The 26,906-nt window shown below is 42.3% G+C and overlaps 1 protein-coding gene across 1 annotated transcript; it reads right to left on the minus strand.

The window, feature by feature from the left end:
• Positions 1 to 3,681: 3,681 nt before the first annotated feature.
• Positions 3,682 to 18,529, minus strand: OSTM1 (osteoclastogenesis associated transmembrane protein 1). Its single transcript, XM_067546561.1, has 6 exons — positions 18,112 to 18,529; positions 11,043 to 11,154; positions 8,952 to 9,049; positions 5,857 to 6,015; positions 4,611 to 4,776; positions 3,682 to 4,275 (listed from the first exon to the last, which is right to left on the minus strand). Exons 1-6 carry the CDS (start codon positions 18,487 to 18,489, stop codon positions 4,220 to 4,222), a joined length of 969 nt encoding a protein of 322 aa, XP_067402662.1. The 5' UTR covers positions 18,490 to 18,529; the 3' UTR covers positions 3,682 to 4,219.
• Between the last annotated feature and the right edge of the window lie 8,377 nt (positions 18,530 to 26,906).

Below are 26,906 nucleotides of genomic sequence, written 5' to 3' on the forward strand. Positions count from 1 at the left end.
CAGGGTGTGACAACACTTGGCCCAGGATATCCTGTCAAAGATGCAGGGATAAGCAGGTGCCCATTCCCAGGAAGCGATGTCAGGTGCTGCAATCACTTGAGGGCAGGGGGAACGTAGTGATTAAAAGAAGTGGCAGGATCAAAGAATCTAAGACGATAAACTCCAATTTATATATATACACATAACATGATATGAGATTATGGGCAACTGACTTTAAATTGCTTCTGAAACCACACATACAGTCCCCTTAAAATAATGCTCCAGTTGAAGTCCATTATTGCTATGAAATAACAGCTACATTTTGTTTTTCAAAGACAGATCAGAGCATTTGATTAGACAGAGCGTGCCAGACATAAAATTACAATGCTCTAAAGTCAATTTCTAATAATGTAGGTGCCTAATGATGATGCCAAAAAGAGTCCCAGCCACACAAAGTGAAGATTTTTTTTTTTTTTTTAAATGCTCACATTTGTGTTTTTAAAGAACTCGGAGCTTCAACGCTAAATGGTTGCTTTGAAATCCCTGTTGTGCTGGAGGTTTTAGGGCTCTTGATCCTAAACAGGAATGCCAATTATAAATCATGTTAAATAATAGCTTGACTGCTGCATTACTGACTCATGTTGCACGGAAGATATTCTGACAAAATAAAACCATCACTGTTCATGTTCACTCCCCTCTCCTGTTCACCACCAACAGCAAGAACCTACATTTATAAATCTGTCGTACTTCACTTCTGAAGAGGGGACCTGCAAAGGAAGATGGAAAACTTTATAATATAAAAAAAATGGGGGGGGAGAGAAGAGTACTATTTGTGTTTGCATTTAACTAGAATACTGGGAAGTTGCAGGGGACACGACTCTTAAGGTTTCTACATCCTGCCCCTTCAATTAAAGCTTAAAACCTGAGGAAGTTCCCAAATGTATACCAGTCATCCCAGAAGCCCTCTAACAACAAACAGATCATAAATTTTTCCAGCATCCCCCTTTTCTCATGCAACAAGGGCCTGATTCAAAGCCCTTTGCAACCAACAGGAGCCATTCCACACACCAACTGGCTTTGATCAGATTCTAAGAAACGTCCACCCTATTGGTCTGACTACAGTTAAGTACAGTTGTAAGTTATATAACTAATATAATAACTCACTACAGATCCAGAACAAAGCAATAACAATAAATGGCAACATTCTGAAGTTGCATTTACTATTTACCTGCCTTAGGTTTCTGTAGTAATCAAGTGATTCAAACAAGTCCATAATAGGAAAGCATAGTAAATTGAGAATTTTATTACTTGGCACATCTCATCCCAGCCTTTCTCCCACCACCCATTAAAAACAGCATGGGCGAAGCACCTCAATACTGAAAATTTGACAATCAAGCAGCCAATGCTATACACAATATGTTTATTCAATACAGTATTTGTCACAGCTCATTTTCAGTGTATACAATTTTTCTAATCCAAAAATAGATGCTACCCAAAAATAAAAACATTCATTGGTACCAAAAATACAAAGAACTGGTATTTCAAAATAAGATTTTTTTCTTTGAGTATACCTTATACAGTCATAAAACTGGCAAACAAACAAAGGTTAAAAATTAACAGCCAAATACAGTTTGCTTTTTTCTCTGCATGTTTTGTGTACCAACATATTTACTTTAGGGACAGGAAGCTGTAAACATTTACAGAAACATCAGAATATAAACAAAGAGCCACACTGCATTTTTATATGAAAAATATTGTACTATTAAGAATACAGAACTATGTAAGGAAAGCTAGAATTATAAGGTAACAAAAAGAAAATAGTGACATCTGAGAAGATGTAGGATATTCATTATTTCTAGAGTGTAAACTTTGCTGCTGCTTTAAAAAAAAAATCACATGAGTACTTTCAGTTGGCTTAGCAGCCAGGAAAATAAAAGCTGCCTTTTTTTTTTTTAAAGTGATTAACCACCATATCCAAGAGTAATGACTTTCAAACCTACTTAATATGAATGTGTTCAAAAAGCCACTGCTTATGGTATGAAAGCTATCATTCTGTAACTCTGCACATACAAACTGGCTTTATCAGCATGAATGAAAGATTGCTTTGAACAGCCCTCAATCATATGATGCCTCAAATCAAAGTAATGCTATTAGGATAGCAGCTGAATAAGTTCCAGCAAGCTGAAATTTGAGCACAATACATATAAAAATAGTCATATTTAAAACAAATAAAGGCAATTTTCTCCTCTACCACACGAAGATAACGTCATGGGATAAACAACATAAAATATATTCTTCCTTTATTTTGACACCTTTCCTATAGCAGACCAAAGTGTCAAGAACATATTTCCTCAAACAAGAAATCCAACCCTATTTAGGCTTTAAACACAAATAAACCACTTAAGGTGATTCATGTGATTAACAGAGGGAGATAATGCTTCCTACTCACAAAATGCCAGGAACCAATTTATGGATAGCAGCCAAATGTTAACACATCATGTTACTTAATATTGAGACACTGTCAAGTTGATTTTTTTAAAACCAATAGTATATCCTCATTCTTTTTTTAAAAAAAACAATTATTTAAAGTGCTTTAAGATTATTTTACTTCCCTATTGATGTTTGTTTGGGAAAGGGAAAAAAGTGAATAATTGGCTATGGAGGCAAAACAGTGAAACTAACTAAATACAAAAGTGCTGTCAAATACACAAGATCAGCTAAAGAAAAAACTGCTAGCTTTTTCAGTTGTATAATAATCATAGGTATAAATTTTTTAAAAAGAAATGTGATTTTCCAGTTGACATGTCCCATCAGTCTTAAAAGTTGTGAATGAAATGGGATGGATTTCATATCAGAGTAAAGCCTCCAACCTCATTACAACCAGATTGATATCTTTCATGTTACTGTAGTAGAAAATTGAGAAAAATGTAGGCCTAGGATTTATCAGCCTGGATCTTTAGAACAGTGTCCTTTCAACAATTCCATCAACTTTAATAATAATGCGACCTTTGCTTCAGCTCTACAGTTTCCTTCAGGGTTTGAGTTTATTTTAATCTACTAAATGGACCTCATTGCCAGTAAGCTTCTCAAAAGTCAAGTATTGACCCCCAATTTGGATACAGAAAGTCAAAGATCTGTGCACAGCACATTCACTTTAAGACAGTTTTAAAGTTATAGAGCATCTGTGCATTACTCACTAAAATATATCTTTTTCATTTATACCCTTTTGTGTTTTAAACCAGAAGTTTGAATCTAGACCAAGTATAATTCAGCATCTCCAGGTTACCACTTTAAAATATTATATATATTAATCAAAAAGAAGAGGATACAGTGAAGTACTATTTAGTGACGTAAGGGACAAACACATTAAGACATATCTGGCTATACATATACATCTACCTAAAATTAGCCTCCAACCATTTGAAAAGCAATGATTTAGTGGTTTAAGCGTGCAAGTGCCAGATATGCGCTAATATGCAATAAACATTTCTGAAATGGCTACATACTGTGGTTGTCAATTATTAGTATTAATGTCTAGCACTGGCAAGACCTGCAGTATTCAGTGCCAGCAATGTAACACTTTCCTTGTATCTCTCACTATTTTTTTTTTTTTTTTAAAGACACCACTAAAATGAACTAAGCAGCATGGCTATGTCTATCAGGAGATGCTATGTAAGGAGGCTAGTTTTTGAGACCTTTGTCCACTAGATGTGGAAAGGTGGCATTTTTACTTTGCAAAGTTCTAATTCTGATACCAAATTAAAACAAAACAAATTATACTGAGCTTTGCTAGTTCATAAGAACCACATCAGAAAGATGATCAGATCTCAGACAGTACTAATATGCCTGGAAATTAATACAACTGCCATACTAGAGTTTTATGGAGTCAATATAGCAAATTAAATGTAAAGGAAAAGAACTTATACAGGAGAAGTACATATTCTGTTAATGAAAGATACAAAAACCCAGAGTCAAAAAGTCAGAAAATAACCAGCTTCAGCACTATTCTGGAAAGAACTAAACTGTTTTTCAAAACAGAAGTCCGTACAGAGTCTCATAGCCCTGCCTTGTCATGTTTGTTAATATACCCGTTTAGGAATCAGACAGCATTTTGTTTAACTTGTGTAATGATACAGAGCAACACTAAACCATAATTAACTCCTCTTTTGTGCCATCCTCCTTCCACCACAATTGTACCCAATAGATACCCAGTTGCAGTTTTCTGGTTTTGTTTTGCAGCTCAGCTGTATTTTTCTTGGATGTTCACAAGACTTGCATTTGATTGGATACGGTTGGCTAGAAGGAAAAGAAAATCAAAATCAAAAAATTCCCAATAGCAGTTCCCATTCTCTCAGCTTATCTGAGCATGTACTATTAAACAGTGTTTGTTAACATCATGGTTTTCCTTTTCAACACATGGCTAAGGATCCACTTTTTCCCACCCGCTACAACTCTTCCAGTGACAGGAGCAAACCCTAAGAGGACAGTCACCACTAGCTCCTCCTCATTGTTGCAGGCCCAGTGGCAGAGTTGCCTGACCCCATGCCAAGTAAACTGATCGAGGAGAGTGACCAAGATGACTCCTTGGTGCTCCTCCATTCTCTAAGTAAAGTTCTGACACTGTTACTTACGCAGAATGAGTACACGTTTCTTCTGCTTCGAGTGAAGGAAGCTACTAAGGTAAAAAATGACTGGTAAAAAGAGAATGAATGAAGAAACTGCGATCACTGGGACTGTATCACTGCAGGGGACAGAACAGTTGAAAGTTCTACTCCAAAGCTTTCGCGTAATGTTCATCTAAAAGGAAAAGGACCATGGTGAGCAACACACACATCTTGGCTTGCATCATGGTTTAATTGCACATTGCAAAGCTCAGTATTGCAAGACCACCTAAATGCCTTTAAACCATAATATCTACTTGAAAGAGCAATTTAAAATACCTCCCCTTAAAAAATTAGACATAAGAGGTGAAATCCTAGCCCCGCTGAAAACAATGGCCAGGCTCCCACTGACTTCCAACAAGACAAAATTTCACCCAATATATTTATCAGAGCAATGATTCCCACACTGTGGTCCTTAGAGCATTTGCTGATGGTTTGTGGAAAGCTGGCTGATCACATGCTACTAACTCTGCTTCTTTCAGTTGCTAAAAATCACATTAGGAGACCGCTAAATACATTAAAAACTTTCCTAATGTTCATTGGCCCCATAAGCAATTGCTGTAGTTAGAAAGCAACAATCACCGTTAACTGGAACTGTATCTGAGGAGCATCAGATGACAGCCAAAGATTAAAGGGAATTCCCAGCCCTCAAATCCCAATTTGAGACAGGCAGTGGCATCTTCCCTTCACAACATTTCTAGACAAAAATAAAGTTGAAGTCCCAACTGCCCAAACTGAAATATGTCAGGACATCAAGGTTAACATTCTCTCTCTTCAGGAGTGGCACAAGGTCTTTAATGACCACCAGCGGTCAGGACCTCTATTTTACATCTTATCCAAATGAATAGCAGCAGCATGGAGTATCCTAGGACCGTGGTTCAGTATTCACTCAGAGAAGAGTGAAATTACCAGATCACCAACACTGGTTCCTGAAGCATTTAAGTGTTCCTTAACAGTTTTCTAACCAAGTACTAACTTGATCCCAGCCTGACCCTCCTTAGCTTGAGAGACATGGGGAGGTCACAGCACAAAGCTGTGGGTGCAGTGTGACACTAGCAAGCCAGAGAAACTGCTTGTGATAGCAGCTTCCGCCGCTGAAAGGACAAGGATGGCGCCAAGAGAAAACAATATAAAACAGCTAAAGGGACCATTACCCACTGGGTATTAGCTATGCAGTAATATCCAATAATATCCAGAGGCAAATACTTATACTTACTGCATCTTCCACATCGATACACAAGTGCGTCCTGTGTCCTCTGCCCTCTCCAGTCATTGTTTGCATTTTGTTATACAAAGTATTCAGATTTCTGTAAGTTACATTGCAGTTTCTGCATACTTCTGTGCTGTTGCCTGCTACAAGATTGATTGACGGCCCCTAAAATTATGAGCATCGTATATTTAGATTTTTAAACAGTATAAAATGAACTTTAAAAACTAGAGTTGACCTTGAACCAAAAAAATCAACATTATAAACATCCATAAACTTTAGACTGAAATGTTAGGATTTAGGCCCATTTTATACAAAACACCTCTCAGTGAATTAAAAGTTTACCTTATTTTCCCCCAATTTGATTTCTATTGTGTACTGCAAAACCAGACAGTTTAAATGTTAAAAGGTTTTAAAAATATACATTTTTAAACTACTGACCTTCTATAATAAAAACAAAACAATGATTGTTAATACTATGTTTACCTTGGAAGCACAGGTGTGCATCTCCTCCCCATAGTTGGCTATTTTTCATTGGGCTATACAAATATACCACAGAGATAGGAAGGAGGAGTCAAGAGGTATTTTAATTTGGCCTAATTATTTTAAGCTTCAATCGCTACTGCTCCTGTCCCCATTTATTACTTAGATTGTAAATAACAGCAAAAATCCAGATTACATTTTAACACACAGTCCCTTAAAAACACTATAGGTGGGAGTTAGGCAATCAAATACAATGGAATTGTGTGTCCCAGCCCATGCTGACAAAATACAAGACCATCTCTCCTCCTACTAGAAAACTCATGAGAAGTTTGCTTAACTGTGAATTTCATCCTTTGTGGATTACAGATGAAAACACAGGAATGTCACATAGTCTTACTGTTGCAGCAGTTTTGCTTCTCTGAAAATTCTTATGACCTGAGTGGATTGTAGGGGGAAGGTCTCCAGATTCGTCTCTACTTCTTTTTAAGTCCTGTCACTGAGAAATAGTGATAGAACGCACAACAGCCAGGGTTTACAGAAGAGACCTGGCTACCACCCACCTTAAAACACCACTTTTCAGCCAGCACTCAAAAAGCAAACTCTTAGTATGATCAACTTCACAGGCTACAATTTCCCATTTCTGAGCAAGGTAATTGGGAAGCTAATGAAGGGCCATCGCCAACTACACCCAACCTCTGTCAGCATTCTAGATCCTTCCCAACTGGGCTTTACAACCGACTATGCCTCAGCAATGGTCCTGGTCACACCAGTAGATCATCTCCTCTTAGCCACAGAAAATGGGCAACATCCATGCATTTTTCTAGATCACTGAAGCACTGACAGGGTTAAGTTACCATTGGCTCACCACTGAGATCTAGAGAGAATAAACAGTAATGTGCAGAGATGGTTCCAATGCTTCCTCACAGCCAGTTTCACACAGCTTCATTGTCTTCCACATCCCATTCAATTATTTACAGCAAGTTGCTAGGAGCGGCTATAAGACACCTTGACCTTAAACATCAGCAGGATGCAAATTGCACCCAGCTGTTTAGTCTCCTTTTCATCTACCATGAAAGCACCTTTCTGCAGCTGTACTATTGGCAAATCAGATCAACACCTGGATGAAAGGCAACTCTCTGACACTAAACCCAAGCAAGATAACAGTGAGGTTGGAGGAAAGGCGGCAACATTTCCATGATTTAGCCAACTCCATAAGATTAGCCAATCGTGAAGGATTTGGATTTGTACAGGGGCCTTCTAATTTTGGTTCTCAGCAATATTCAATACCCACCTAATAATTACTAGATTAAGTTTGTGGTCCTGGTCTTGTCTTTAAAGTGCTCAACTGACGAGGCCCAAACCCTTTCCCTGGCGAGGACCTACTGTAAAGGCTGCACATTTCAGGAACTATCAACAGTGAGAATAATGGGAGACAGGGCTTTCTCAGCAGCTGTTCCTTCCACAACAGTTAAGCACACCACCTCCAGACTGTGTGATCACAAACCACACCACCTCCAGACTGAAATGCTAAAGACATCTTTGGCACAGCTTTCCCACAAAAACAGCACACAGCGGCACCGGTCTGTGAAGAGGGCTAGAGGACAAAGCCAAAGTGAATCTTTACTACCTGCTTGGATTTATACAAAATTGTAAGACACTCAGAGATAAGACTGGCAACTATGTTATGTTGGTATACATCCAACTGGCTTACAAAAGGAGCACAAGTCTTATTTCCAGAGCTCTGTGGGTATGATCATGGCAATACATAGGATTTTTTAAAATGCCATGTAAACCATCACAGTGGGAGGCAAGAATTGCATTGTAAACGTAAGAGCAGGGAAAGCTAGCTCACCAGTAAGTGGGACTACAAAGCATATTATCACCACAGATCCCTCTTCTAGAGTCACATGTTTATTCTGCACCAAGAACTTTTGTTTGAATATTATCGTACTGGACAATTTTTATTGATTAACTGCTTAATGAAACTACAAAGAATTTTAGCATAATCTGATTTAGTTTTAGGATTAAATTAGAACAACTTCCAAAACTTTGATGCACAATTCCTTGGGATGCGTTGATGGGCCATTTTCTTGGGAGATAATTACCACATTTATTTTACAAAGAGAGATACTTAATTGCAAAGGTTTTAATTGTTCCTAACCTTACTGGTTAAGAGAACTCTTAAGAAGTGCCTTCAGGTAGCTGGTCCTTTTGGACTAATCTACAATACAACAAAATAATGATATAAGAAGCCACATTTTTTTAAGAAGGCAGTGACAACTCCAGAAGGAACTAGGAAAAGTGACTTACTGTGTGCAAAGACTACGTGACTCTTACTATATAATTATCAGCTATTGTGAATCCAGAAATCCCAAAATGAAATGGCACTGTAATTGCATATAAGACTAAGTCAAGGTGAACATCAATTAAAAGGCATTATATGCTCTCAATTGCAAACATCTGCATTTTATAGATAATTGTTCTACCTGCCTAAACTGCTTAAGAGTTTGTGAATTGCAGTTGCTCAATATGTATCCACCGCAGTTTGTTCTGTGAAAATAAGATATTTTGCTATATAAGAAGAAGGCTCAGTGCTGCTCTCAGATACATTGCATACATACCTGGAAGTTACGTTCAAAGCACCTCAGTGATGCATTGAATAAGTCCAGGAACTCTATTGTATTATTAGATAGCCCTTCACCGTTGTTCTTTAAACAATCTGTTTAAAAAAAAAATAGGAACGTGAATCAAGATATCCTAATTTCTAACCTAGTTCTACAGTCAACAAATCCCTTGGCTCTATAACTTTACAAGAGCTCTCAATTATAAAAACAATCTAGTCAGCTTTGCATTTCCTATTTGGTTGCTTTTATGCTAAGGTCTCAGACTTGCTGTCCTAATTCACTAGTGCTTCTCTCTTCATTTAGGATACATTTCAGAATTAATTGGCCTTGATTAAGTGAACGATGAAGACTATCATCAAGTGCATTTTGAAGAGATGATTTGCGCTTTCTTTGGGCTCTCAGACAACACAAGATGCTGCTTTTATTTTTCATCCTGCAGGTCTGGCTTGACCCACCAGCATCAGTGTGCATTGTTTGAAAGTATAAATGTCAGAAATGTAGCTGAAACAGAGGACAACTAAGAAATAGAGGGAATCTTGATGCTTTTACAAAAACAGAAATGCTTTTGAAAAATGCACTAAGCAAGGTCACAAAATATGCACCAACTTTTTCAGGAAGTAGCAGCCAATTTTACCTGCCTTGCAGGGCGCTCTTGAAACACCCCTTGTTAAATACCTCTCCAGTCCCTGCAGGTATTTCTTTCCTTCCATTTACTCCACTTTTACTATTCTCACCCATTAGACCCTTGGAAACTAGTTTTATGTAGAATTCCATTAAAAAGGGCACCATCAAGGTTAGCAGACTTCAGACATAACCTTTGCTAAAGGATGGAGGTGAGGAAACATCTCCAGCATTAGGAGTAGATTCTGTGCTGCCCCTCCCAAGAGATGCAGCACAGAAGGCAGAACCTGAGAGCAGGAGGCCAGTTTGAAGAGGTTGTTTTACCTCTCCTTCGCACACTTTGGGTTACACAGCCAGCTGCAGGGGCCAGTAGTAAGTTGGGGCATGTCTATAGTGACGGTGGCAAAGTCGTCGCCATCAGATCGATCTTTCTGGATCAATTGCTCAATCGATCCAGAAGTCGACGCTGTTAATCCACCCCTTCAAGCGGTGCACCGCTGCGTCGATGGGAACACGGTTCCCGTCGGCGCAGTGCAGTGAAGATGGCGCACAGAAGGGAAGCACAGCAGTTGACGGGAGTTATGCAAGCTACGCAGCAGTAGCTTGCATAACTCCCGTCGACTGCCGCCAAATTTCCAGGTAAGTGTAGACCAGGCCTTAGTGATTGATGGCAATGTCCCTGGGGCTCTCTAAGGGCTCTGTAGCAGCCCAAAATTCTTTGCAGCACTCAGCTCTGCATTGCCACTTTTCCCACATCTGGTGCACCGCCATGGTAGGGGTACAGCTTCTGTGCCAGGGGAATTGTTCCTGTTCCTTTGATGACATTTAAGGGCCATAAAGGAGTCACGTGCAGCATATTAGAGCCAGAATAAGAGGCAGAATCAGCCCACAGAATTTCAGAGCCAAAGTCTGATACCCCAAGTCACAATAAATGACATCAACAGAACTACTGGTGTATGATGCTCTTCAACATAAGTAAGGGTATCAGAATCTGACCCTTACTAATTTTTGATTAAACAGTTTCAAGTTTTTTTTGTTTTTTTTTTTCCCCCTTAGGTAGGAAAATGGGGATATGGGAATAATAAGATCTATAAATACAGCAGAGCGGTAGCAGATCTTCAGTATGTTTTGTTCAGGTCAAAGTAAAAACAGATGGTAAGTAGAGCAGCTCTCCTTTTGGAAGGGTGTCTTTAGTGCACGGTGAATAATGATACGGTGACTCTTGTGTATTTAGATAAGGAAGAGGAAGAAACTTAGTTTTGAACAATGCCTCCCGTACAATAAAAATACCCAGGCTGTATCAGGAAAGAGCTCTTTGTTTCTGTCAGTTTAAATAACTTCATAAAAACTTCATAAAACACTGAACAAAGCTGTTCAGTACTAATCAACTGAGAAATTGTAAAGGCAAGGTTAAACCTGTCATCTGAATCATAAAGGTAGCATGAAAATGACAAACAAATCACATACTTGCACAGTTGGCTTTCTCCCAGGTACTGTTAAAGAACTGTGAAAGGATCACAACTATCTGTACCCTATCAGACATCAAGAGGCTTTTTGCACAGTTGCTCTCAGAAGAATTCTGGAAGAAAAAACCCACAGTATTATGAATTCATATGGAAACGACTTTGAAACTATTTCAGATAACGGGTGACAATAGATGCCAAGTCTGCCGTTTTAGTCGTAAGTGTTAATTTCATCCATGAGGAGAAGTGTGGTCAGTTTTATATCCCTTGTCAGAATTCTGAGAATTTCACAGACTAGAAAGGCTGAGAACGAGTCTTACAGTGCAAAGTTTTTGTCCTTCCAAACAATGGACTAAAAGAAAACATTAAATATCGTGAGCTGCATAACTATGTTTGGGACCTAGGCAATTTCTTAGACAGTTTAATGAGAACTGCAAGAGTGTCAGTCAAGAAAGCACCATGCACAGCAATAGCTTTCTGGAGCAGGGGCACTTTCATTATGCATGTGTACAAATAATGGGCACTGATCCCAAAATGGGGCCTTCTGGGTGCCACCATGATACAACTAGAGAGTTAGATTCCATCTTGGGTTATACTGATGGAAACTGGCATGACCCAGCATTCAAGGCTCCACAAGTCCAATTGGTGCAAGGTGCCTATAACTCCTGCTTGGCTGATTGTGCACCTGCCAGCATGACTCGTATGGAGTCCCGTCTGCAACATAAAGTTGCTCTCCCCTACCCCTGGGCCACCCTAACCCGCCTTCCACTAGGAGTCAATCCCTCCTAGCCATGCATCTGGGCCTTCTGGTACAGAGATGACTAACTGCAAATACAGAGCAGCATCAAGCCTCAACGCAATATTTTAGAGCGTGCACAGATCTCTTTTCATTCCATTTGAGAAGAGACTCAAAATAGTGACTGGAAACAACACCTGGTTTTTCCCCCTTAACCCACAGTCTGACGGAATCAGCCAGGCACCCCATGCTGATTTTCCAGCCACAAAAGAATAGATCTCACTGCTGAGCTCCTTTTCACCAAAGCCAAATTAGCCATAAAGACTGGTCTGGCATATATAGTACAAGCTCTGGTTAGGGTCTGAAGTTGGGGTAATAATTTATCACTCTCCCAACCCTAGCCAAGGCACCGGGAGCTAAACACAAACATTTTAATATAGCTTTAACAGCTCGACACAGAGACGAAAGTCAATAAGTGCTAAAACTCACTGATAATGGGAGATCCGCGTTTCAGGAGTGACACACATTGTTTTGTTCTGAGTGACAATTTCCGTCCACCACTAGCCTCCTTACACACAGCACAAGGTCTGTGTGGCACATCTACACAACATTCTGGAGCATGCGTCAACAGAGCTGGGCTTGTGCTAGTGCTCTAAAAATAGCTGTGGAGACATTGCTTTGAAGTTGCAGCTCAGGCTGGAGCATCGGCTTCGAAGCCCACCCTCTATGCGTCAGAGCCCGAAGTGCTGGCGACACAGCTGTGTTCAGAGCGCTAGTGTGAGCCCCTCTAGCCCAGGTCTGTCAACCTGCACTGGGAGGCTCGGTCACACAGGCTCCAAAATGCTGTGTAAACATACCCAGAGAGGTGGTTGCTTCCCTTGGCCCTAGAGGACATTCTGTGGGGTTAGCAACTCCAGTTAAAAAATATGGAACCTTTCAGCCCCGGTTCAGCACAGCCAGCTAGCAGAGGAAGCACTGATATGTCTGCTACCCTATTTTGAGGGTAAGGAGCCTTTCAGAATTTGGGATGTGAAAGCCTATACCAAGCGGGCCCCTGACGAGGGAGGGAGAAGAGGCGCAGCCATCCAGCACCCTCTAGAAACCTAGGAGAAAGAAGGGGGCACTTTCCCCCAACCCCACCAGGAGACATTTAAGGATTAGAGACCCTGCAGTTTCTATCGCTGTGTTATCAAACTATGTCCACAAAAGTTCAAACTGAAAGCCCTGTTTAAGAAGGTTTGAGGTTCAGTGGGACTATTGCATTCAGCTCTAGCAGGTACAGTGTAAGACACAAGAGTACAAACTACTACCCAGTAACAGCCTGTATACCTCAACCCTGACCTGGATAAGCCACTGTAGGAGAGAGGTTAGCATACCTGTAGCAGGTAAGAGATGAAACATCTCCACACGAACTACTTTTCACATAGGCCAAACAGACATCTGATGGTAATTGCTTTCAAACCCTACTAACCTGAAGTAGAGTTGAACCCATGACCAAGGAATCCTCTCTTTACCCACATCCCATCAAATCCTCCCAAACACACACAAGCTAATTAGATAAGAATGCCATGAGGACAGCCCCTGGACAGATAGCCTCATCATCTTTGCAGGAAGAGATGCCATTATTATTATTCGTTTAAGACCCACCACCTGCATGCAAGACACAAAAACTGTCCATCCCTGCCCAAGTGTTTACACTCATGCTTTTCTGAGTAGTTGGTTCAGGAATCAGTTCAGAGTCACATACAACCAGACACAGTGTGGTTCTCAGTAAATGGAAAGGGTATTTGGGAAAAGTCAGAACATGAATAGTATCCGGAAAAGGCTGGAGCCTTAAACTGTGAGAATAAAAAGGCAAAACTCTACACATCTGAGCAGACAGTGATGGAGGGGCGGGGGAATCCCTTGTAATCAGACACTGAGTAAGTTTAGCCAAAGACCAGTGATTTTGTTTAATGAGTTATTCTGAGTTTTTCTTTCAACCCTTCATACAAGAACAGATTTTCCACCTGAAAAACATGTACACTGTGTAGTTCCTCTGTTCTTTTCCTCTTATTGTTTTATTTCCATGATGACTTTTTGGCCTGGAAAAAGCTACAACTTGCCTCTTGTGATATAGTGGACCAATTCACCACTCAGGCTCATATCAAAGACAGCTGATGTCCTTTTTCAGAGTCATGACGAACTTTCTACAGCAATAAAAAGCGAAGATTTTATTGCTGATCATAGCAAACTCCTTTTCTCTCTTTACCATGGTTTGGTATCTAAATATCCAATACATTCACGGATCAGAGTGGAAAGAGATAGTAGCAGAATTCCTGTGACAATGCAGCCTGGGTGTGAGCAGAGTACCAAAGGAGTGGGGTGACGTGAATGGGAAAAGTGTAGGAATAACTGTTAAATTACGAGTCTTCATTGCAAAACAAGTCCAGTCAGATTTTTTAGTATTTTTCCCTCTTTCAAAACTAGTTTTCTTTCAACCCCATGGTTCCCAAACTGTGATCTGTGGAGAGCTAGCTGGACACCTGGCTCTGGCTCCCACCTTCCAGCTGCTAAGTTGACTTAGATACTGCCATAAAATTGTTGTTCAAGGCAAGCAATTGTTGTAGCTGACAGAGACATGTCAAGTGGTCATGAATGGAATGGGACATGCAACACAAGAGTCTCTATTAAAATGTGGTGCTCCCTACAAAAATTTAGGAGAGATCTGCTTGGACAAATTTCCCTATTTATTCTAATTTGTCCTTGTAAAACTGGAAGATTTTTTAAATGGTTTAGGACCATCAGAACTTCCATTTTACACTCACATAACAGGAATTTCCATTATTGCCACTTCTGGTAATTTCTATGAGAAACTGTCATATGCACACACTCACATCTACTAGGTTACGTATATATATATGGATAAAGCAGAAAAGACTTAGCAAGTGCTGAAGAGGTTTAAACAGCAAGGGCTACCACCTTCCCGGAGAACTCCTTAAATGTGGAACTTCCTCCTCACATCCATGGGATACTTAACTTTGGGGAAAAGGTTTAAATCACAGACACTAATAAAAATTAAGTTACCTAGGTTCACAGAATTAAATTGGGCTGCTTTTTCCCCTGACTTCTCACATAGTTTATGACAACTGTTGGAAGGGATGACAAAGTTCTAAACATAAGGTTTCAAATATTTTGATTCCCTGCAGCCACTGGCTCAAATCTCAGCAGGGTTACCTCACTCCCTTTATCCTTAAAAAGATAAACTGAGTACCATGCAGTTCATTAGCAAAGCTTTTGATACAGTCTCCCACAGTATTCTTATCAGCAAGTTAAAGAAGTATGGGTTAGATGAATGGACTATAAAATGGATAAAGAGCTGGCTAAATCATCGGTCTCAATCGGTAGTGATCAATGGCTTGATGTCTAGCTGGCAGCCGATAACAAGCGGAGTGCCCCAGGGGTCGGTCCTGGGGCCGGTTTTGTTCAACATCTTCATTAATGATCAGGAGGATGGGATAGATTGCATCCTCAGCAAGTTTGCAGGTGACACTAAGCTAGGGGAAGTGGTAGATACCCTGGAAGGTAGGAATAGGATACAGAGTGACCTAGACAAATTGGAGGATGGGCCAAATGAAATCTGATGAGGTTCAACAAGGACAAGTGCAGAGTCCTCCACTTAGGACAGAAGAATCCCATGCACAGCTACAGACTGGGGACCGACGGGCTAGGCAGCAGTTCTGCAGAAAAGGACCTGGGGGTTACAGTAGATAAGAAGCTGGATATGAGTCAGCAGTGTGCCCTGGTTGCCAAAAAGGCTAATAGCATATTGGGCTGCATTAGTAGGAGCATTGCCAGCAGTTCGAGGGAAGTGATTATTCCCCTCTATTCAGCATTGGTGAGGCCACATTTGGAGTAGTGTGTCCAGTTTTGGGCCCCCACTACAAAAAGGATGTGGACAAGTTGGAGAGAGTCCAGCGGAGAGCAACAAAAATTATTAGGGGGCTAGAGCACAAGACTTATGAGGACAGACTGAGGGAACTAGGCTTGTTTAGTCTGCAAAAGAGAAGAATGAGGGGGATTTGATAGCAGCCTTTAACTACCTGAAAGGGGAGGGTGGAGCTAGGCTGTTCTCAATGGTAGTAGATGACAGAACAAGGAGCAATGGTCTCAAGTTGCAGTGGGGGAGGTCTACATTGGATATTAGGAACAAGTTTTTCACTAGGAGGGTGGTGAAGCACTGGAATGGGTTACCTAGGGAGGTGATGGACTCTACATCTTTAGAGGTTTTTAAGCTGCGGCTTGACAAAGCACTGGCTGGGATGATTTAGCTAAAAGTTAGTCCTGCTTTGAGCAGGGGGTTGGACTAGATGACCTCCTGAGGTCCCGTCCAACTCTAATAGTCTATTATTCTATTTGGATCTTTCAAATGACATTCTATTAGTTCCAAATAGACTGCAGATACATAAAAACATGGCCCTAACTGGTGTGCATGTACTGTCAGAGTCGGGGCTTATCCCAGCACCCAACCCTTAGTCAAAATAGTTGTGCAGCTAGTTGATTGTAACTGTAACGGTGAGGCAGCGGTAATCTAGTGGAGTTTTATGTTTATAATTTGTAAGGAATTTGGGGTGCTCTAGGATGAGCACTGCCATATAAAAATGATAGTATTGGTCACTAACTTTCACGCCTTTACACTTTGCATTTTCATAAGTGTGTCACATTTTTATAAGCTGATATAATATATTAGTTGAAGTACTCTGCAAGATGCAGGACTATTAACATCCTTTGGTTTAAAGGAATTTCCAGCTTTAACAAACCAAACAACATTAGTAGGATGGGGAAATGCAACGTGACAAACTGGCCTAAATTATATCAACACCACTAACTGATGGTGTGCAGCCATTATCACAATTCAGGTTTGCTACTGGATGTTTTTCCATTGGCAAGCAAGACCTTTTGTTACAGATGCAGACCATGCTACACTTAACCAGGCCTTTGCACCCTGAGATAAGACTACTGCACTTTACATGACTATTTACTACACTACAAGACTATTTTAGAAGCTGAAGCTAATCCACAATATGGCAGTTTTCTTATTAAAGTGGTCCACCAAGCTCCACTGGTTGCATGTGCACTTTTAGATGGAATTAAAGGTGTTGATGACCTTCAGAGCCAAAAAAGTGATTTAAATCCAGGTTACCTGAGACGCACTGCTTTGCTCATGCCATACTGCCATAGCGCTCAGATCTGTTAACTTCCAAGCACAATGCAACGCTCATCTTTTTTCTTGGCCTTTTGGTGAGGGGATGACAGGAGAGTTTGGTGTAATTATTAAATTTGGGAGCTAGATCAGATTGTAAATATTAAGTATGCTTAAGGAAGGGAAGAACACATACTATCCCTTGTACAAAATCAAAATGTGTAAGCTTTAATACGCAGCCTAATACTGAAAGCGAAAGCATTCAGTCACGTAAGATACACAAACAAGTAATACCAACCCCACAATATGGTTTATAGAAAGAGAAAGGCATCTCCTTTCAGACACAAGCACTCAGTCCTACATAGGAGGAGGGTAATGGGCATAGATAGAGCTTATAAAAGCAAAACACTTTAAGCAAAAATCTAAGAGAGTTCCTAGGTATTGGTGAGAAACTGAGGCCCTAATCCCAGCTAGTTATGAGTCCCTAAATTCTAGAGTACCTTGCTTAAGGATAAGAAGCAGATACTGTTTTGCTATTTGATTGTGTGCATGTGGCCTGAAGTCATTAATCATATCTATAGCAGACTGGGCATTTCCAGAGAACGGCCAGTATCAATGAGTAATCAGGCAGTGCAAGTCAGTGCTCCAAGTGTTATTTCCCTGCATAGGACACAAGGTTTGTGCCTCCATTTTACTCTACATCAATAGTTCCTCTTTCAGCCACATACGCTTCCATTACTAAAAGTCTGCAAGGAACACACTCACTCACTCACTCACTCCAATGAGAGGGCGCATCCATTCCACACACCTCTCCTGCTGGGGAGTCACAGCACTTGCAAAGGGACACATAGCAGGACCCTTTAACCTCCCTCCATCGCCCCTTACTTCCACGATCTTACGCTTTCCATGTGAGCCTCCTCCACCTGCCCAGGACCCACCCCCCACGCGCAGTCCTCAGTCAGATCCAGGCACAAGCAGCAGCAGCTCCGGGGGCGAGCCAGACTTGTGGCGTGAGGCAAGGGGAGCCCGGTAGGAGTGAGTGGCGGGGCGGCCAGTCTCCCAGCTGGCCTAGGGAAGAAGGCAAGGCACCGTCCCACCCGCAGCTAGGGGCTCGGCGAAGCCGCTCCTCTAGACAGGCCCCTACCCCGCACGCACCCCCACGGCCCGGGTGATGTTCTCCAGTTGCTCCGTGACGCTCTGGAAGTGGCGGTAGCAGCTCCGGCAGAGGCGCACGGGCCGGGCGCTGCGCACCAGGCAGCCGGCGAGCCCCACGCTGCTGTTGGCGAAGCCCAGCAGGAGCTCCCGGCACTCGGGGGCCAGCTCCCCGGGGAGCCCCGTCTCCAGCAGGGCCAGCGACAGGTCCTCGGCCTCCTCCAGCTGCTCCACGGACAGCAGCCGGCGCCGGGCCCCGAGCGCCTGCCCCTCCGGGCCGCTCTGCGGCGGGGGGCGGCGGCCGGACCCCAGGCCTTGCCCCGCGCTCACGCCCAGCAGCAGCCACAGGGGCAGCAGCAGGCGCGCGGCCCGGCCCAACATAGCGCTGGGCTGCCGGTACCGGCGGCGGCGGCCCCAGCTCGCAGCGATTGAGCGCACCAGGGTCACGTGGAGCCCAGAGAGATGTCAACGTTCGGAGCTGGGTCAGGCGCGCCGCCCCATTGGCTGGTGAGGGTTCGACTCTGGGTGGAGGGGCGGGGCTGCCATCCTGAGCCAGGGGGTGTGGCCCTGGCTACTAGGCCAGGAGCGGGGCGGCCACTGGCAGGGAGGGACGTGCAGCGGCGTGGGACCTGCGCTAGCTGGGTGGGTGGCTGGGGCGTCCAATCTGGAGAGCAGGGCCCTGGCAGCGGGCTGTCTCCTCCAAGGAAAGGTGCCTGGCACCGCATTGAAAACACACACACTCCATGCTGGCCCTGGCACTCTACCCCAGGGGATGATTACCACAGGCCTCTTGCCAATTTCACAACGAATGTGAAACTCATTTCTTCAGCGTACCTTTCCATCAGTAAGTACCACACAGCAACCAGCCAAACTTTCCCCTCTAGGCCGGGCAGCAAGAAAGAGCGAGATTGCCATTCCTCTTTTTATTAAAAAAAATATGTGGGAGGAGCACTCACAAACTATGCTTAGGGACCCGATAAATACTTAGGCCTTGCTCACATTAGGATTTTGCTGAGATTCCAGCAGTCAATGGCCAGCCACTGATGTAGTTCCATCAGGCCATGTCTACGTTACAAGCTTTGGTCAATGCAAGTTATGGCGGCGTGAAGCTGCCAAAGTTAGTATGCTGCTCGTGCACTTGCGTACTTTGCTGGCTGCGTTGGCACAGCATGTACTCAAATACATGGAGTGCTTGTGTGGATGCACGGTGTAGGGCACCATGGGCAGGTACCCTGGTGTGCCACTCGCCAGTGGCACCATCCTGCACACTGTCTTTTGGCAAATTTTTGCAGTGCATTGTGGGATAGAAATAAGTTGTGCAAGGGGTCAAATGCCCCATCATACAGGGTTCTCCATATCATTATGCCATCCATAGCCCATAATTTCCATGCTTTTTAAAAAAAATCCCACAAATCCACATTGCACTTATCGCTACCCACCATCTCCCACAGAAGCATGGAACTTGCACAGTTCTGCACTATGGTTACGAATGTTGCAAACACAAGACGAACTTCTATCCTCCAGCATTTGCAGAGCTACAGGAAGAAACACAATGATTTCTTATAGGACAGATTGCTAAAGAATGTAGTGAAAAAATAATTGGTTGTTGTTGTTGTTGTTCACTGAGCAGCTTCAGACGGTGGAGCGCCGCTTTTGTGCCCAAGAAACAAGCACTGACTGGTGGGATCCCATCATAATGCAGGTTTGGGAAAACGAACAGTGAGTGCAGAACTTTCAGGTGCAAAAGTCCACATTCCTGGATCTGTGTGCTGAGCTTTCCCCAGCCCTCCAGCACAGGCACACCAGAAAGAAAGCTGCACTGACAGAGAGCGGTGATTGCACTGTAGCAGCTTGCAATGCCAGATTGCCACCGGTCAGTGGGAAATCATTTTGGAGTTGGAAAATCCACAATGGAAGGCCAATGTCATGCACATGTATAGGGCATTAATTGTCTTCTTCTACACAGGCCTATGACTCTTGGCAATGTGCAGAATATAGCGAATAGATTTGCTGCAATGGGATTCCAGAACTGTGGTGGGGCAAAAGATGGCACACACATCCAATTTTGGCACTAGCCCAGCTTCCCACAGAGTACATCAACATAAAGGACTACTTTTCTGTGGTTATGAAAGTGCTGATGGATCACTTGGGATCCTCAGTGTGGGCTGGTCAGGGAAGGCTCATGACACTCACCTCTTTAAGAACACAGGACTATTCAGAAAGCTGCAAGCAGGGTCATTCTTTCCTGACGGTTGGATTACCATTGGTGATATGGAAACGCCAATAATGATCCGGGGAATCCAGCCTATTCCTTGCTCACTGGTTCATGAAGCCATACACTGGCCACCTCACCAATACTAAGAAAAGATTCAACGACTGGCTCAGCAAGTACAGAATGACAGTTGAATGTGCTTTTGGTAGATTGAAGGGATGCTGACTGGGCTTAGTCACAAGACTGGATCTCAGTGAAAAAAATATCACACTGGTTATAGCAGGCTGTTATGTCCTTCATGTGATGCAGTCTGGACTAGGACTATTTATGATATTATTTAACATCAATATTTCAAAATTACAATAATTTATATGAGATGTCCCATGTCAGGTACCATTAGAAAGGTTATAATTTGCAAAGTATGATGATATTGTTTATGTGTATGTGTCATATTTGTATTGGAAGTTATGGATATGTTTGATGTATCTGTATTTCAACTTGTGCTGTGTTTCTGGGCAACTCCCCAGACACGATGGCATTAAGGAAACTCACAGATACAATGGGCCCAGGGAGAGAAGCCACGCTACACCCGATGAGTCACCAGGACTTACTCATGTGACCCTGGACTCCATCTTATTTCTGTAAATTTCCACAAGCAGCAGCATGGCAAAGGCCAAGAAGAGACATAAAAGGCAGCTGTACCACATGAATTGTCTTTAGTCTTCAGTCTTCAGCCTTCAATCTTCATCTACCTCTGGATCAACTCATCTACAACTGAAGCTGTGAAACAAAGGACTGAGGCTCATCCAACTACTGGATGTACACCAGAGGGACTATACAACCCTGCAAACGCCACAATTCTAATGAAAACCACATGTATATGGACTTTCAAATAATTTGTATGTATGTGATTGCATTAGTCACTTAACATTTCTCTTATAGTTTGTTTCTTTCCTTTTATAATAAACCTTTAGTTTTAGTTACTAAAGGATTGGCTGGCAGTGTGATATTTTGGGTAAGATGCAAACTTATAATGATTTGGTAATGTGGCTGACCTTTTGGGGTCAGAAGAATGTTTTTGGTAAAGAGCATAGAGTTTTAGATAACTTATCTCTTTACTGGACCTAGTGGCTAATTGAGAGCCAGAGACTGAAATGCAGTAAAGGAGGATGTGTATATTTTGTTTTAGCTTCTTGATAACCAGTGTGGGGAATCAGAAGCATTGTTTGTGGCTGGTTGGGAAGTCTGACTTCAATGTCACCCACCAGTGCTGGGAGAATCTGCTCTCCTTTTGCAGCCTGCCCTGTCCTTGGCATTTTCAGGTGTCTACCCTAGGCAGGGACGGGTCACACTTCATAATACCTTTGAGGCAAAGCAGGAAAAGTTGCCACCAGGGTGGAAGTGGAGCAGCTGCCTGCTGATTTTGAACAGCCAAACACAAGGACCATTACAAGACCTCAGCACAGAGCTGTGCAAATGAGCGCAGTCTTGAAAGAGTATTTTAATGGTCAGCCACATTAATGTGGTGTGGAGGACTGTGCTCTAGCTGGCCCCCTAGCTGGGGTCTGTTAGGAATTGTGTAGTGCTTGGTGTATGTTTATGAATACCACACTACTTTAATGAACCCATGAATTATGCAACGCTTGCTGTACATTTATAATGATTATACTGTGTGTTTCACTGAACCTATAAGTTCTGTGGTCCTGTATAATTACCAGTAATAGGTGTTTTGAGTAGTGCTGGACGTTCTGCAGTATATATTGTGAAGTAATGAAGATGAACTCATTTTCAAAAATTATAAATTTATTGTGTCCCAAAAATTGTGCCGAAAAATGCAATTAAGAAACCAGTGTAATACAAACTTCTAAAATAAATTAATGGAACGGAACTTTACCATTAGAAAGATAAAAAACATTCCTGTCCATTTCAGCTACACATATAGCAACCGTGGCTCTCACACATCAGCCTATGTGAATCTGTGGTTGTCCTGACTGTCCCCCAGCATGGACTGGTAGGGGTAGGGATGCAAGCCATGATGCCACATGACATTTTGGAAGGTATAGGGAGCTACTAAACCAGAGTTCTCCACTGACTGCACAGGGTGGCGAGCCCATGATTGCCAGAATCAGCTGCATTTATGTTTGCTGTGTGAGAAACATCATTATGTCCTAGTGCATGTCTCTCTCCTTTTCCTGCTCAGACTCCTGGGCCTCTCGTCCGCTCTTACCTTCTCTATGCTGTCTGCCATCTTCACCCTCCAGGCTCTTTGTTCACTGGCTTGCTGGATATCACTGAACATGTCCTCCCCAGTCCACTTGTTTCTCCTCCTCCTTAGGGTCAGGCCATACCACAGGTGTGGAAGGGGGCACCCCTCAAGACCGCAATGGTGGCAACAGCAACAGATAAAACAGACAGATGTATCATTGGAGTTATCCTGTTAGGGTCAATGTAGGTCACATAGTGTCTACACTCACACTGTGTCGACTTCTGTAGGTCAACCATAATTCAACACCATTTGGGGAGGTGGTTTTATTGTGTAGCCACAATGGCACACTTATATTGGGTGGGAGACAATTTTGAATGTAGATACATACACAAACAGGGTAATGCCGAGGCAACTTACATCAACCTAACTTTGCAGCGTAGAACAGGCCTGAACTGCAAGCTGCAGCTTTCCTTGTCTACACTTGCAAGGTTTGTAGTAACACAGCTACATCAATGGTTGGCCATTAATTGCTGGATGCAAGGCAAATCCCCATGTGAACCTAGTCTTAAATAGCTCTTTGAACATGTCTTTCTTCCCTTCTTGTTTAGTGGCAGCCCTGTCTAGCTGACCATGGGGAGAGGAATGTGAGATTGCAGGCTGGGATAGTAACCTCTCTCATTAATCCAAAAATGTCCCTTCTCTTGCAGCACTCAGCTCAGACTCGAGTGGCATCAGTGTAGAGTGGCCAGATAGCAAGTGTGAAAAATCGGGACGGGGAGGGGGAGTAATAGGCACCTAGATAAGAAAAAGCCCCGAATAGCGGGACTGTCCCTTTAAAATTGGGACATCTGGTCACCCTACATCAGTGGTTGGTGTCTCTTCCTAGACAGCATGTAGCTTTTGAGTGATTGGGGAATGGAAGCCAAAAACAGAAAAGAAAGAACAGGGAAAAAGGAGAGCATGTACACAAGGGGCCAGCTGCCAGTCCTCCTAAGTGAACAAAAATGGTTGGGAAACACTGCTGCCAGAGCTTCCATGTCTTCCTGCGGGCTGAAGGGTCCATTTGGTCTCTCCCAAATCTAAATTTCTGTGCATAGGAAGCAGCCAAAGTGTGTATGCTTCAGTGGGCGGGCCAAGTCCGTGGCTTCACTCTTCCCCTACTGCCATATGCATGGTCTTTGCTAGGGTGGTGTTGACAGAGCCCTACAGAGCAGTGCAACTTAAGGTTAGCACCTCACTGAGGGAAATGCACAAACAGCTCCCTCCCTCAGAACTATTATTCCAGATTGTCGGCATACTCAGGCAGGCAGCAGTAACACTCAGTTCATGTTTTCAAGCTTTTCTTCACCACCTCGCAGGCCAAGAACTTCCCTTACTTTTTAAAAAATGAAAACTGAGATTCTGATATAATCACATGATTCTAGGAGCTGGGGCCGTATGACCTGTTGTTCCTATACCTTAATCCAGCCCTAGATCTTGGACATGGTGCTGACGAGTGCCATAGAACATGTAAATAAAGTAACGAAATATTCTCTGTCAGTGAGCTAGCTATAACATATGATATATTCTGCAGCTAAATGCAGCTGCTATTCCAATCAATGTTTTATTTCAATTAATAATGAATATTTCAAAAGCATCTCTGAGTCTCTTAAGTGTCTTTAACACAGACTAAACATACAGCAATATGAAAAAATAAAACCAGCATCTTCCCCGCCCCCAAACCAGAACATAAACCAAGCAGAGAGAAAAATCAAACCCAAACAAAATCCTCCTTGTCACAAATACCAACCTTTACTGTGACTGTCCCATGGTGGGCTCTTTGGTGCCCACCTGCTGACCCACACTACCAGCCTCTCCTCTCAAGACCAAATACAGTCTCCAAAATAAAGTACATACTCTTCTGGGGCAGAAACACAAACTCAGAATAAATTGAGACCTTCTTGCTCTGAGCTTCTAACATAGTTTCCTCCTGACCCCTTCCCCCAACTTCTTCTCCCAGCCTGGTATATAAAACAACATCCTTCCTCACTAAGGCCTGATCCAAAGCCTTCTGAGATCAGTGGGACTCTTCCCATTGATTTCAAGGGGCTTTTGCTCAACCCCTGTTCTCTTAATGTCCTAGTAATATGTGCACTGAACAGGAGGAGAGACAAGATGGAACTCCGAACGCCATATGACAGCGATGTCTTTAGGAATGATGAGCCATTGCCAGGCTCCTCCCTCAGCAGAGGAGGAGCAGAGCTGGCTAAGAGCAGCCCCACCCACTGCTACTATCATCAGTTGAGTCAATAACATCTCATGACCCAATAGTAGCAAAGATAGTGGATAGCTCTAATAATATCAGAAGGGCTACCTAATCACCTTCCCAGGAGGAGATCATCACCCATACCACTAGAACAGTCTCCAGGCTGTATCAAGGTTCATACCCAGACTGGCAAGGTTCAAGATGATGGGAGGTAGAGGTATCTCACTGCAACCTTGTAGTAAGTGTTACGGGCTCAAAACATCATCATTAGTAATAAGTTAATAAGTTCTTGGAATGTATTGAGGACAAATTTTTGTTTCAGAAAGTGGAGGAATTAACTAAGGGGGACAGCCATTTTAGACTTGATTCTGACCAACTATTTGTAATCGGTTGCAAATCTAAAGGTAGACAGGAATTTGGATGCAAGTGATCATGATTCTAAGAAGAGAAAGGAGTAAGATCATCACAGTAAGAACAATGGACTTTAAAAACCCCCAGACTTTAACAAACTCAGAGAACTGGTAGATAAGGTCCCATGGGAAGAAATTCCAACGGATAAAGAAGCTAAGGAGAGCTGACAGTTTCTCAAGGAGACAATATTAAAAGCACAAATGTAAACAATCCCAATGTGAAAGAAAGATAGGAAGAATAGTAAAAGACAAATATGTCTCTATCAGAAGCTCTTTGAAAATCAAAAAGAATCCTACAAAAAATGCCAACATGGACAAATTGATAAGGGAGAGTAGAAAAGAATAATACAAGCATGTAGCCACAAAATCAGAAAGGCTGAAGCATAAAATGAGTTACAGCTAGCAAGGGACACAGAAGGCAATAAGAAGAGGTTCTTAACACACATTAGGAGCAAGAGATGGATGAAGGAAAGTGTAGGTCCTCTATTTAGCTGGGAAGGAAAGCTAATAACTGATGACAGCAAGAAGGCTGAGGCGTTAAATGCATATTTTGTTTCAGACTTCACTAAAAAACTTAATGGTGACCAGATGCTCAACACACTTATTAACAACAAGGGGGAAGGAATGCGGCCAAAAATAGTGAAATAACAGTTTAGAGAATATTTAGATAAGTTAGATATATTCAAGTCAGCAGGGCTTGATAAAATTCATCGTAGGGTATTTAAGGAATTAGCTAAAGTAATCTTGGAACCATTAGCAATTATCTTTAAGAACTCGTGGAGGATGGGTGACGTCCCAGAGAACTGGAGAAGGGCAAACTTAGTACCTGTCTTTAAAAAGGGGAACAAAGGAGACCCAGGGAATTATAGATTAGTCAGCCTAACTTTGATACCTGAAAAATACTGGAACAAATTATTATACAATCAATTTGTAAGCCCTAGAAGATAATAGGGTTATAAGGAATAGACAGCATGGCTTTGTCAAAAATAAATCACGCCAAACCAAGCTAATTTCATTCTCTGATAGGATTACTGGCCTAGTAAATAGGGGCAAAGTATATAGTAGATATGATATCTTGATTTTAGTAAGGCTTTTGACACAGTCTCACATGGCATTCTCATAAGCAAAGTCAGGAAACGTGGTCTCGATAAAATTACTACAACTAGTTGAAAAACAATACTCAAAAAGTAGTTACTAATGGTTCTCTGTCAAACTACTAGGATATATTTAGTGGGTACCGCAGGGGTCAGTCCTGGGTCCAGCACTATTCAATATTTTCATTATTAACTTGGATAATGGAGTGGAGAGTGTGCTTATAAAATTTGCAGAGGACACCAGGCTGGGAGGGATTGCAAGCGCTTTGGAGGACAGGAATAGAATTCAAAATGATCATGACAAATTAGATAATTCATCTGAAATCAACAAGATGACATTCAGTACTGACAAGTGCAAAGAACTTAACCTAGGAAGGAAAAAAATCAAATACACAACTACTAAATGGGGAATAACTGGCTAGGTGGCTGTACTGCTGAAAAGGATTTGAGGGTTATAGTGGATCACAAGTAGAATATGAGTCAACAATGTGATGCAGTTGCAAAAAAAAAAAAAAAAAGCCAATATTCTGGGGTGTATTAACAGGAGTGTCATATGTAAGACACACGAGATAATTGTCTCACTCTACCCAGCACTGTGAGGCCTCAGCTGGAGTACTGTGTCTGAGCACCA

Source organism: Emydura macquarii, unplaced genomic scaffold, assembly GCF_026122565.2.
Source record: "Emydura macquarii macquarii isolate MOO-44397 ecotype Brisbane River unplaced genomic scaffold, CSIRO-AGI_Emac_v2 contig_1146, whole genome shotgun sequence".
In the NCBI taxonomy this organism is placed as follows: domain Eukaryota; kingdom Metazoa; phylum Chordata; order Testudines; family Chelidae; genus Emydura; species Emydura macquarii.

Bases quoted from the DNA above. Each gene is read 5' to 3' on its own strand.
- OSTM1 (XM_067546561.1), bottom strand. From the start codon at position 18,489: ATGTTGGGCCGGGCCGCGCGCCTGCTGCTGCCCCTGTGGCTGCTGCTG. The intron at 11,155-18,111 runs GTGCGTGCGGGG...TTTTTCTTCCAG, and splicing joins ACATCACCCGGGCCGTGGGG to AATTCTTCTGAGAGCAACTG. The intron at 4,276-4,610 runs GTAAGTAACAGT...TTTTCCTTCTAG, and splicing joins GAAACGTGTACTCATTCTGC to CCAACCGTATCCAATCAAAT.